At 48.0% G+C, this 14,215-nt stretch overlaps 1 protein-coding gene across 3 annotated transcripts in view; it reads left to right on the top strand.

Moving 5' to 3' along the window:
- Window positions 1–14,215, top strand: part of LOC134948325 (uncharacterized) — a 67,838-nt gene that overhangs the window by 16,171 nt on the left and 37,452 nt on the right. The window contains exon 2 of one of the 3 annotated variants that reach the window (XM_063936247.1): window positions 504–712. The exons of 1 other annotated variant lie outside the window; for it this stretch is intronic. In XM_063936247.1, coding sequence (XP_063792317.1) covers window positions 531–712 — 182 coding nt within the window. In that variant the 5' untranslated portion in view covers window positions 504–530. Of the gene's footprint in view, window positions 1–503; window positions 713–14,215 lie in introns of those variants that run through there. One more of the 3 variants, XM_063936249.1, reaches the window with a different exon arrangement.

The following is a 14,215-nucleotide window of genomic DNA, read 5'->3' as shown; positions in this document are numbered from 1 at the left end:
GTGCAACATTTTTTATTCCCTCTGGGACAAGTCCTGTCAGCATTGTGCACCCCTACAGTATATACTCTGACATATCGCAGCCGAGGGACAGAATGAAGTCTGCTTTTGGTCACAGTGTTGGAGAAAATCCTATATAATAAAAGGCTAACACTGCCCATCACCTCTATGGGGGGACTTCCAAGTGTTTTGCACGCTGGCAGCCACTAGCGAGTGCCCGAAGGAGCGATTCAAGTATTGCTCGCACAGCCACTGGCGCTGACTGCACTGTTATGTTGTTCCGTCATTTTGACGGGCTGGTAACTAGTGGAATAATAATTTGAGGCATGAGGTACCATTGCCTAGACAGATCTGTAAAGACGAAGCAACATACTGAGGCATGAGGTATCAAATGGCGTTTGGCTTTCACCCTTCTTTTTATTTGCATTCTTATGTAGTGCTGCTGTAGAAATGTAAAATCCCAGGGACGACCCAGAAGTGTATTCTGTGACTGTGTCATCCGGCAGGTACCTTGCGGTGACAGAACCTGAGCCATGGATAGCGTGTTACCTCAGCTTCTCTCCCCCTCGCCCCACGAGGTGCAGCAGTGCGTGTTGCAGCTGATGGGCGAGGTGCAGACACGATGTGAGGAGTTGGTGGAGGCTTTGGTAAAAGACACCAGGCGCAATCAGTACTTAGCAGCTCTGGGCAGTCAGCTGGAGACACCCAATGTCAGGTAGGTACAATGTACTTCTTTACCCTGCGCAGTGAGCTTCACTTTCTGCAGACAGGTTGGTGTGTGTGATTCTCAGATCCATGTAGCAAATCTATCATTATAATGAGTTTGAGGCCTCCCATAACTGGCACTATTACCGAAAGGCAGCATGGCAGCACAGTGGCTTGCATTGCTAAACAAGATCCACGGCCATGGTCACTATACCAACTGGGGTGTAATCTGCATTCAATTTTGTATGTTCCTAGTTCCTCCCACAGTCCAAAAAATAGGTTAGGTCATTGGGCATAATTACGATCTGTTCGCTCGCTAGCTATTTTTTGCAGCGCTGTGAATAGATAGTCGCCGCCCTGCGCAAAAATAGCTTGTGCAGTTTCTGAGTAGCTCTGACCTTATTCAGCAGCTGCGATCACTTCAGCCTATTCGAGCCAGGAATTGACGTCAGACACCCGCCCTGCAAACGCCTCGACACGCCCGCGTTTTTCCAACCACTCCCAGAAAACGGTCAGTTGCCACCCACAAACGCCTTCTTCCTGTCAATCTCCTTGCGATCGGCTGTGCGAATGGTTTCTTCGCTAGAACCAGTGCACAATAACGATCCGCTTTGTAACCGTACGGCGCGCCTGCACATTGCGGTGCGTACGCAGGCACCGTACGGCGCGCCTGCACATTGCGGTGCGTACGCAGGTGCAGTAGCTACCTGATCGCTGCGCAGCGTAAAACGCTAGCGAGCGAACAGATCTGAATTAGGCCCATTGTTAGGGTAGGTCTGTGTTAGTATTTTGGGAATCTCCACTGGGGCTGAAGCTCATGTGAATGAATAAATATTGGTGGTCATTCCGAGTTGTTCGCTCGGTAATTTTCTTCGCATCGCAGCGATTTTCCGCTAACTGCGCATGCGCAATGTTCGCACTGCGACTGCGCCAAGTAAATTTGCTATGAAGATTGGTATATTACTCACGGCATTACAAGGTTTTTTCTTCGTTCTGGAGATCGGAGTGTGATTGACAGGAAGTGGGTGTTTCTGGGCGGAAACTGGCCGTTTTATGGGAGTGTGTGAAAAAACGCTGCCGTTTCTGGGAAAAACGCGAGAGTGGCTGAAGAAACGGGGGAGTGTCTGGCCGAACGCTGGGTGTGTTTGTGACGTCAAACCAGGAACGAAACTGACTGAACTGATCGCACTGGAAGAGTAAGTCTGGAGCTACTCAGAAACTGCACAGAGAAGTCTTTTCGCAATATTGCGAATCTTTCGTTCGCAATTTTGATAAGCTAAGATTCACTCCCAGAGGGCGGCGGCTTAGCGTGTGCAAAGCTGCTAAAAGCAGCTTGCGAGCGAACAACTCGGAATGAGGGCCATTGTCTGTAAAGCGCTGTGTATTAATGTTGCCTATTTGCCGACATTCGGAGTGGCGTTGGTGGGGTCGTGGTGCCACGGATCACAATATCACAGCTCCCCACATTCGCAATACCGCAATTGAGGGACAAGACCACAAATACACGGATCACTGCGAAACGCGTCTTTAATCTCCTGAATCGCTCATTTCGCTGGGTAAGTGTGCGGTATGCAGGAGGCCGGTTTACTGTCTTCAGACTATGGGAACTCCTCCTCATGTTCAAGAACCTCCCAGACATCCGGAAGGCAAATACAATTTATGTTGGGCACTATATAATAAAGGTTAATAAGGAACCTTGCACTTCTTTGTGTAATAATGAGCTATGTCGGGCATTTTGAGGCATATTACGTCCAGATTCCCAACATACCTTGCTGTGTTTGCGGCGAGTGAGTGCTATATGGCATCTAAAATGTTGTATAAAAATGCTGTATACGATGGCTAGCGAAGAACTTTAAGGAGGGCAAGGCCGCAACAGGGTGCGGTGGTGGTGGAGGGGGTGGGGGTGGGGGCTATGCCATACCTAAGCACGGGGCCATGTAGCTTGTGGTAAAGTTGTGTGTTAAGGTGGGGACACACTGATAGATATATCTGCCGATCAATTGATTGGCAGATATATCTATGGACGGATCGGGCAGTGTGTTGAGCATACACACTGCCCGATCCGTCGGGGACTGACGTCATGAACTGGGCGGGCGTGTACACACACCCGTCCAGTTCAGCTGTCAATCACCGCCAACCGCTGCAGCATGTGTACAGGCGGTCGGCCCGTACACACACAGCGACGCGCCATTATATCGGTAGATATATTGGCCGTCGGCTGTGATGCGGGTCGACGCGATATGTCTGTGAACGACGGCGTTCACAGACATATTGCCCGTACACACTGGCCAACGGACCTGCGATATATCGTCCGTTCAATAGAACGACCGATATGTCGGCCAGTGTGTACCCACCTTTAGTCTATATTCATATGTACCAGTCTGATTAGATGGGATATTGATCAGCAGTTTTGCACTTTGTACCTGTCCCTTATACACAGTACCTGCACTATGCTACAGAAATAACGCTAAAACTTAGGGGGGGGATGTATCAAGCCATCCAAACAGTGAAGAAAACGGCAAGTGGAGAAGTTGCCTATGGCAACCAATCGTAAATATTGGTTCATTTCATAAAAATGGCCGCCTGAGCAGTGTGCAGATGACAGTATGGGCTGAAGTGATGCACGCAGACTACCAGCCATGTAATCACATCCACCCAACACGCCACATTCACTTCACATTTCACTGGAAATGGTTACAAAACATTTTTTCCCCGCATAATAAATACTAATAATAATATAACTGGATAAAGGAAAGTGCTAACTGTATTACCATCCAGCCAGAATTGCTCTATAACATCGCTCAATGCCAATAAGCTCAGCAGCAGCTTATGTATTTATATATTGCTAAGTTAGTGAAAACAACATTAACATTCCGGCTCTTATTCCATGTTTTAAGGTAAGGTGACATAACCGATCATTCATATAAAGAGATTATACGATTAGAACTTAAACCTATTAGACAAGCGACGGAGAGGATATTAATAGTTTTATTAGCAGAGATTGGCCTTCAAATACAGTACACACATCAAACAAGCTCCGGATAAGGTGTACACAGGGTGGAGACGGCACAGTTACAACAGGGACGTATCGCCAGAGAACGTGGTATAATAGAGTAACTGAACATAATGCATCCACAGGGTAAACACATGCATTAAGCAGCCTGACAGATACTCAGCAACCAATCCCAAAATAAATTGTAGGTTGAATACAGGCGTAGCAGAGCAAACACGGCTAAACGAGTAAACTGGACTGTGTTCTACCGCCGCTCAATTCCGCGGCGTCAAGGTGGCTTAGAGGCTGAAAGGGTGCAGACGAAACCTGGGACATTTATAGATGAAATACCAACAATGGACAATGCTCTTGTTTGTTTTGTGTTTACAGAATTTAAAGATACCATCATCAAGCCATGATGGCAGCCATTTTGTGAAGCCTTTTTGTGGGCTGAGGCAGCAATATTCATCCCTTTCCATTCACTGGGAACTAGTGGTTTATTAGAAGTGACCTCTCTAGTTCAGGGGTTCCCAACCAAAGCCCTCAAGGCACACTAACAGTCTAGGTTTTAAGGATAGACATACTTGAGCACAGGTGACTTATTTAATACCTCAGTTATTTTGATTTACTCATCTGTGCTCAAGCATGGATATCCTGAAAACCTGGACTGCTAGTGTGGCTTGAGGGCCGAGGTTGGGAAACACTGCTGTATTGAGTGGATAGGCATCTTCCACATGCATATAATTGGCGAGACTGGCTCGGCAAAGCATTACGTTATCTCTCACTACCTCAGGCCCGTATCACCGGGGTAAAATATAGAAACATAGAATTTGATGGCAGATAAGAACCACTTGGCCTATCTAGTCTGCCCTAACCACATGTACACGATAGGGTTAATTTTTTTGTCGGGAGCCAATTAGCCTACCAGGATATTTTGGGATTGTGGGAGGAAACCCATGCAAACATGAGGAGAACATACAAACTCAACACAGTTAGGGCCAGTGTGGGCAGTAATGCTATCCATTACACCATCCGTACTGCCTCATATTGCCCACCATCCGTACTGCCCCATATTGCCCCATACTTTCCTCCATATTGCACCACTTTCCTCCATTTTGTGCCACACTTTCCTCCATTTTGTGCCACACTTTCTTCCATATTGTTCCACACTTTCATCTATCCACTTTCCTCTATATTGCACCACACTTTCCTCCATATAACATTATATTATCTCTCACCGCCTCAGGCCAGTGATATGGGGCATTTTCAAAATCGTTCCCCTTAATGTAAATATTCCAATTGTTACATTGCCAATGAAAATGTTATGCAGAAAAGATAATGGGGGTGCTCAAAATCCCAATTAAAAAGAGGTTTCAACCTGCAGATGCCTTTCATTAATTAGTGTGTGTATGCCCGCTTGTAACTTATGTGGTACCCCACTAGAAATCCCGGCGGCTCCCTGCGATACGGGGACACTAGTTAGGGAGGGTGAATAGGGAGAAGCTGAGGCTATAACTAACGGCTCCCCCCAGCTGCCGGGCAGCCAACTGCAGAGGGAAGAGAGTGGCAGCAGAAGGTACCCGAGTCCCGGAGAGCCCAGTGAATCAGCTGGCAACTGGAAGCTGACTGTCACACTGTGAGGACCATGGGGGGGTTATTCAGAGTTGTTATAAACAAGAAAAGTTAGCAAATGGGCAAAACCATGGGCCTTATTCAGGCCTGATCGTAGCCGTGCAAAATTTTGCACGGCTACAATCAGTTGCTCAGACATGCGGGGGGCAGCCCAGCACAGGGATAGTTCGCCCCAAATGTTTGTCCCCCCCCCCCCCCCCCCAGCTCTTACATGCTGGCAGGGAGGTACCCGTCGCTCTCCAGGTCGCAGCGGCTGCATTGTTTGTGATGTCACGCAGCCGCCACGGGCATGCCCCAAAACGGCGGCCCGCCCAGCGACCGCCTCTGCCTCTCAATCAGGCAGGGCGATCGCTGGGCTTAGATGCTGATAGCATCTCTCGCAAGCGCCGGCGCATGTGCAGTTCAGACCTGAACGGCCTCACAGCAGCAATCAGGTCAGAATGACCCCCCATGTGCAGTGCAGGTGGGGCAGATGTAACATGTGCAGAGAGAGTTAGATTTGGGTGGGTTATATTGTTTCTGTGCAGGGTAAATACAGTACTGTCTGCTTTATTTTAACACTGGGGGGAAGGGGGGGGGGGTTGGGCCTGACATGCGGGGCGTACTAGCCCTGTGCTGGGCGTCCCCCTGCATGTCTGTGTGCCTGATCGTAGCCCTGCAAAATTGTGCAGGGCTACGATCAGGTCTGAATTAGGCCCATAGTTTTGCCCATTTGCTAACAAATTTGCTGCTGCGATCAGATCTTAATCAGGCTCTATGTTGCACTGCAGGTGGGGCAGATGTAACATGTGCAGAGAGAGTTAGATTTGGGTGTGGTGTTCAAACTGTAATCTAAATTACAGTGTAAAAATAAAGCAGCCAGTATTTACCCTGCACAGAAACAATATAACCCACCCAAATCTAACTCTCTCTGCACATGTTACATCTGCCCCACCTGCCGGGCAAATGGTCTTGCCCATTTGCCAACGATTTTGGTTTGCTAACAACTCTGAATAACCCCCTATATCATTTCCCCTTGAAGTGGTCTGGCAGAGGGGTGAACTCTTCAACATAGGATGCGTGCAGGAGGCGGCAGTGACATCCAGGGAGTGGGCTGCTGCACGAGGCAGGTGGCTTCTCCTCTGCGACACTCTTCTGCTGTAGGGAGCCAGTAGCAGTGCTCAGACATGTGTTTAAACGTCAATTATTCAGACTTATGCTGGCCATACACTAGGTCGATGTCGTGTACGAATACACAATATCGACCTATCATACGACCCATTGTATCCACATCGTGCATGTTAATGGGTGCGAATACGATGCAATGCGCAGCCCTGCGGGTTGCACGCCGCATCAGCTGATCATATGGCAACATGCTCCAATAGTTCCCATTTCAGTAACTGTTTACCCTAGCTACTAGCGTTGTACCCCTGTAAATCGAGTTGCACTCTAAAATAAGTTAGACTGACCACCGTGAGCCCAACACTTCCCAAATCTTCTAAAAAGGGATACAGTTTCCCACCAGGACAAAGTCCATTTTTAGGCTGCTCCTTATCCTTCAGGAGATTCAGTGCCCATCAGTAGCACAACAAAATATATATGCAGATATATATATATATATATATATATATATATATACTGTATATATAGTTGTGTTAAAGAGGAATGTAAGATCAAATATTGTGAACTCTGAAATTGGGAAATCCTAAAATAAAACAACACACTTCCACATTACCTGTCTGGGTATGACATTTACTGTTTTTTTATTGCTTTATTGCTTTATATTATGATATGTACGGCTTCCTTGTGTTACCTATTCTCGGTGCCTTTGGATACGACACAGATCTTCTGAGCTCCCTTCCTTGCATGGTGTCCAAAGGTCACCTTAAAAGATGCAGGTCGCTTTCTCTCTGCTGCTCTGTGTTATACTCTATGCTGCAAGTGGGGGGTTAGTAAAGGTGCTTTTTCCACATTCCCACTGGCCGTGTTAGAAAACAGTAGTAGCTTATCGGCTTGTTTACATGGCCAGCCCTGAGCTGCTTGTGTAATCCACGTGCTGTGGAGACCTGCTGGCTCTGTTCCACTCCTGGCTCCACATGTCTCCGTTTACTTACAAGTGTTCCCCCGGCAACCGGAGAGCTGAGGCCTATGTTGTTTACGGAGAGCCTCTCCCCTCCGCGGCCCTCTTGTCAGATGAGGACGAGATCTCATATCTTCCTCGTAGAACTTGTATCAAAATGGGGTACATAACCAACAGGGTTAATGAATGCGTTTTTATTGCTTGTACTAGCAATCATTGGCCCTCATTCCAGTTGATCGCTCGCTAGTTACTTTTAGCAGCCGTGCAAACTAGTGATGTGCACCGGACATTTTTCGGGTTTTGTGTTTTGGTTTTGGATTCGGGTCCGCGGCCGTGTTTTGAATTCGGACGCGTTTTGGCAAAACCTCCCTGAAATTTTTTTGTCGGATTCGGGTGTTTTTTAAAAAAAACACTAAAAAACAGCTTAAATCATAGAATTTGGGGGTCATTTTGATCCCATAGTATTATTAACCTCAATAACCATAATTTCCACTCATTTCCAGTCTATTCTGAACACCTCACACCTCACAATATTATTTTTAGTCCTAAAATTTGCACCGAGGTCGCTGGATGGCTAAGCTAAGCGACACAAGTGGCCGACAAAAAAACCTGGCCCATCTAGGAGTGGCACTGCAGTGTCAGGCAGGATGGCACTTCAAAAAAATAGTCCCCAAACAGCACATGATGCAAAGAAAAAAAGAGGCGCACCAAGGTCGCTGTGTGACTAAGATAAGCGACACAAGTGGCCGACACAAACACCTGGCCCATCTAGGAGTGGCACTGCAGTGTCAGACAGGATGGCACTTCAAAAAAATTGTCCCCAAACAGCACATGATGCAAAGAAAAAAAGAGGCGCACCAAGGTCGCTGTGTGACTAAGCTAAGCGACACAAGTGGCCGACACAAACACCTGGCCCATCTAGGAGTGGCACTGCAGTGTCAGACAGGATGTCACTTCAAAAAGATTGTCCCCAAACAGCACATGATGCAAAGAAAAAAAGAGGCGCACCAAGGTAGCTGTGTGACTAAGCTAAGCGACACAAGTGGCCGACACAAACACCTGGCCCGTCTAGGAGCGGCACTGCAGTGTCAGACAGGATGGCACTTCAAAAAAATTGTACCCAAACAGCACATGATGCAAAGAAAAAAAGAAGCGCACCAAGGTCGCTGTGTGACTAAGCTAAGCGACACAAGAGGCCGACACAAACACCTGGCCCATCTAGGAGTGGCACTGCAGTGTCAGACAGGATGGCACTTCAAAAAAATTGTCCCCAAACAGCACATGATGCAAAGAAAAAAAGGCGCACCAAGGTAGCTGTGTGACTAAGCTAAGCGACACAAGTGGCCGACACAAACACCTGGCCCATCTAGGAGTGGCACTGCAGTGTCAGACAGGATGGCACTTCAAAAAAATTGTCCCCAAACAGCACATGATGCAAAGAAAAAAAGAGGCGCACCACAGGTATAGAATGTAGATGGATAGTATACTTAATGATGACACAGAGGTAGGTACAGCAGTGGCCTTCCGTACCGTACTGCTATATATAGTATACTGGTGGTCACTGTGTCAGCAAACTGCAAAACTAAAATGCACCACAGGTATAGAATGTAGATAGATAGTATACTTAATGACGACACAGAGGTAGGTACAGCAGTGGCCTTCCGTACCGTACTGCTATATATAGTATACTGGTGGTCACTGTGTCAGCAAACTGCAAAACTAAAATGCACCACAGGTATAGAATGTAGATGGATAGTATACTTAATGACGACACAGAGGTAGGTACAGCAGTGGCCTTCCGTACCGTACTGCTATATATAGTATACTGGTGGTCACTGTGTCAGCAAACTGCAAAACTAAAATGCACCACAGGTATAGAATGTAGATGGATAGTATACTTAATGACGACACAGAGGTAAGTAGAGCAGTGGCCTTCCGTACCGTACTGCTTTATATACTGGTGGTCACTGTGTCAGCAAACTGCAAAACTAAAATGCACCACAGGTATAGAATGTAGATGGATAGTATACTTAATGACGACACATAGGTAGGTACAGCAGTGGCCTTCCGTACCGTACTGCTATATATAGTATACTGGTGGTCACTGTGTCAGCAAACTGCAAAAATAAGATTTTACTCACCGGTAAATCTATTTCTCGTAGTCCGTAGTGGATGCTGGGACTCCGTAAGGACCATGGGGAATAGCGGCTCCGCAGGAGACTGGGCACAACTAAAGAAAGCTTTAGGACTACCTGGTGTGCACTGGCTCCTCCCACTATGACCCTCCTCCAGACCTCAGTTAGGATACTGTGCCCGGAAGAGCTGACACAATAAGGAAGGATTTTGAATCCCGGGTAAGACTCATACCAGCCACACCAATTACACCGTATAACTCGTGATATTATACCCAGTTAACAGTATGAAATATAACTGAGCCTCTCAACAGATGGCTCAAACAATAACCCTTTAGTTAAGCAATAACTATAAACAAGTATTGCAGACAATCCGCACTTGGGATGGGCGCCCAGCATCCACTACGGACTACGAGAAATAGATTTACCGGTGAGTAAAATCTTATTTTCTCTGACGTCCTAAGTGGATGCTGGGACTCCGTAAGGACCATGGGGATTATACCAAAGCTCCCAAACGGGCGAGAGAGTGCGGATGACTCTGCAGCACCGAATGAGCAAACTCTAGGTCCTCCTCAGCCAGGGTATCAAACTTGTAGACTCTTGCAAAAATGTTTGAACCTGACCAAGTAACAGCTCGGCAAAGTTGTAAAGCCGAGACCCCTCGGGCAGCTGCCCAAGAAGAGCCCACTTTCCTTGTGGAATGGGCTTTTACAGATTTAGGGTGCGGCAGTCCAGCCGCAGCATGTGCAAGTTGAATCGTGCTACAGATCCAGCGAGCAATAGTCTGCTTAGAAGCAGGAGCACCCAGTTTGTTGGGTGCATACAGGATAAATAGCGAGTCAGTTTTCCTGACTCCAGCCGTCCTGGAAACATATACTTTTCAGGGCCTTGACTACGTCCAGGAACTTGGAATCCTCCAAGTCCCAAGTAGCCGCAGGCACCACAATAGGTTGGTTCACATGAAAAACTGATACCACCTTAGGAAGGAATTGGGAACGAGTCCTCAATTCCGCCTTATCCATATAAAATACAGATAAGGGCTTTTGTATGAAAAAGCCGCCAATTCTGATACACGCCTGGCCGACGCCAAGGCCCACAGCATGACCACTTTCCACGTGAGGTATTGTAGCTCCACGGATTTAAGTGGCTCAACCCAATGCGACTTCAGGAAATCCAACACCACGTTGAGATCCCACGGTGCCACTTGAGGCACAAACGGGGGCTGACTATGCAGCACTCCCTTAACAAAAGTCTGAACTTCAGGCAGTGAAGCCAGTTCTATTTTGGAAGAAAATTGATAGAGCCGAAATCTGGACCGTAATGGAACCCAATTTTAGGCCCATAGTCACCTCTGACTGTAGTAAGTGCAGAAATCGACCTAGCTGAAATTTCTCCTTTTGGGGCCTTCCTGGCCTCACAGCACGCAACATATTTCCGCCATATGCGGTGATAATGGTTTGCGGTTACTTCTTTCCTAGCTTTAAATAGCATAGGGATAACTTCCTCCGGAATGCCCTTTTCCTTCAGGATCCGGCGTTCAACCGCCAGGCCGTCAAACGCAGCCGCGGTACGTCTTGGAACAGACAGGCCCCCTGCTGCAGCAGGTCCTGTCTGAGCGGCAGAGGCCATGGGTCCTCTGAGATCATTTCTTGGAGTTCTGGGTACCAAGCTCTTCTTGGCCCACCCGGAACAATGAGTATAGTTCTTACTCCTCTCCTTCTTATTATTCTCATTACCCTGGGTATGAGAGGCAGAGGAGGGAACACATACACCGACTGGTACACCCACAGTGTTACCAGAGCGTCCACAGCTATCGCCTGAGGGTCCCTTGACCTGGCACAATATCTTTGTAGCTGTTTGTTGAGGCGGGATGCCATTATGTCCACCTGTGGCCTTTCCCAACGGTGTACAATCATTTGGAAGACTTCTGGATGAAGTCCCCACTCTCCCAGGGGTGGAGGTCGTGTCTTCTGAGAAAGTCTGCTTCTCAGTTGTCCACTCCGGGAATGAACACTGCTGACAGTGCTAACACATGATTTTCCGCCCATCGGAAAATCCTTGTGGCTTCTACCATCGCCATCCTGCTTCTTGTGTCGCCCTGTCGGTTTACATGAGCGACCGCCGTGATGTTGTCTGACTGGATCAGCACCGGCCGGTGTTGAAGCAGGGGTCTTGACTTAGGGCATTGTAAATGGCCCTTAGTTCCAGAATATTTATGTGTAGGGAAGTCTCCTGACTTTTCCATAGCCTTGGAAGTTTCTTCCCTGTGTGACTACCCCCCAGCCTCGAAAGTTGACATCCGTGGTCACCAGGACCCAGTCCTGTATGCCGAATCTGCGGCCCCCTAGAAGATGAGCACTCTGCAGCCACCACAACAGCGACACCCTGGCCCTTGGAGACAGGGTTATCCGCCGATGCATCTGAAGATGCGACCCGGACCACTTGTCCCACAGATCCCACTGGAAGATCCTTGCATGGGACCTGGCGAATGGAATTTCTTCGTAAGAAGCTACCATCTTTCCCAGGGCTCGCGTGCATTGATGCACCGACACCTGTATTTGTATTAGGAGTTCTCTGTCTAGAGACGACAACTCCTTGGACTTCTCCTCCGGGAGAAACCCTTTTTTATCCTGTTCTGTGTCCAGAACCATACCCAGGAACAGTAGACGCGTCGTAGGAACCAGCTGCGACTTTGGAATATTCAGAAACCAGCCGTGCTGTTGTAGCACTTCCCGAGATAGTGCTACTCCGACGAACAACTGCTCCCTGGACCTCGCCTTTATAAGGAGATCGTCCAAGTACGGGATAATTATTTCGGCCATTACCTTGGTAAATACCTCGGTGTCGGGGACAGACCAACGGCAACGTCTGGAATTGGTAATGACAATCCTGTACCACAATTTTGAGGTACTCCTGGTGAAGAGGGTAAATAGGGACATGCAGGTAAGCATCCATGATGTCCAGTGATACCATGAAATTCTCCAGGCTTGCAATAATCGCCCTGAGCGATTCCATTTTGAACTTGAACCTTCGTATATAAGTGTTCAAGGATTTCAATTTTAGAATGGGTCTCACCGAACCGTCAGGTTTCGGTACCACAACATTTTGGAATAGTAAACCCGGCCTTGTTGAAGGAGGGGTACCTTGATTTCACCTGCTGGAAGTACAGCTTGTGAATTGCCGCCAGTACTACCTCCCTTTCTCCGAGGGCAGCAGGCAAGGCTGATGTGAGGTAACGGTGAGGGGGAGTCGCCTCGAACTCCAGCCTGTATCCCTGTGATACTACTTGCAGAACCTAGGGATCCACCTGTGGTCAAGCCCACTGGTCCCAGAAGTTCCCGAGACGCGCCCCCACCGCACCTATGTCCACCTGTGGAGCCCCAGCGTCATGCGGTGGACTCAGAGGAAGCGGGGGAAGATTTTTGATCCTGGGAACTGGCTGCCTGGTGCAGCTTTTTCCTTCTTCCCTTGCCTCTGTGCAGAAAGGAAGCGCCTTTGACCCGCTTGCTCTTCTGAAGCCGAAAGGACTGTACCTGAAAATACGGTGCTTTCTTAGGCTGTGAGGAAACCTGAGGTAAAAAATTTTCTTCCCAGCTGTTGCTGTGGATACGAGGTCCCAGAGACCATCCCCAAACAATTCCTCACCCTTATAAGGCAGAATCTCCATGTGCCCTTTAAAGGCAGCATCACCTGTCCACTGCCGGGTTTCTAATACCCTCCTGGCAGAATGGACATTGCATTAATTCTGGATGCCAGCCGGCAAATATCCCTCTGTGCATCCTTCATATATAAGACGACGTCTTTAATATGCTCTATGTTAGCAAAATATTATCCCTCTTAGCGTATTAATATTATCTGACAGGGTATCAGACCACGCTGCAGTAGCACTATTTATGCTGAGGCAATTGCAGGTCTCAGTATAGAACCTGAGTGTGTATATACAGACTTCAGGATAGCCTCCTGCTTTTTATCAGCAGGCTCCTTCAAGGTGGCCGTATCCTAAGACGGCAGTGCCACCTTTTTTGACAAACGTGTGAGCGCCTTATCCACCCTAGGGGATATCTCCCAACGTGACCTATCCTCTGGCGGGAAAGGGTACGCCATCAGTAACTTTTTAGAAATTACCAGTTTCTTATCGGGGGAACCCACGCTTCTTTACACACTTCATTCATTCATCTGATGGGGGAACAAAACACTGGCTGCTTTTTCTCCCCAAAAATAAAAAAAATAAAACCCCTTTTATGTGGTACTTGAGTTCATGTCAGAAATGTGTAACACATTTTTCATTGCCGAGATCATGTAACGGATGTTCCTAGTGGATTGTGTATATCTCAACCTCGTCGACACTGGAGTCAGACTCCGTGTCGACATCTGTGTCTGCCATCTGAGGTAATGGGCGTTTTTTTGAGCCCCTGATGGCCTTTGAGACGCCTGGGCAGGCGTGGGCTGAGAAGCCGGCTGTCCCACAGCTGTTACGTCATCCAGCCTTTTATGTAAGGAGTTGACATTGTCGGTTAATACCTTCCACCTATCCATCCACTCTGGTGTCGGCCCCACAGGGGGCGACATCCCATTTATCGGCCTCTGCTCCGCCTCCACGTAACCTTCCTCATCCAACATGTCGACACAGCCGTACCGACACACCGCACACACACAGGGAATGCTCTGACTGAGGACAGGACCCCACAAAGTCCTTTG

The sequence above is a fragment of the Pseudophryne corroboree genome, chromosome 8 (genome assembly GCF_028390025.1).
Source record: "Pseudophryne corroboree isolate aPseCor3 chromosome 8, aPseCor3.hap2, whole genome shotgun sequence".
Classification (NCBI taxonomy): domain Eukaryota; kingdom Metazoa; phylum Chordata; class Amphibia; order Anura; family Myobatrachidae; genus Pseudophryne; species Pseudophryne corroboree.
The sequence above is the reverse complement of the archived record's forward strand: the minus strand, read 5'-3'. Positions and strand labels throughout refer to the sequence as shown.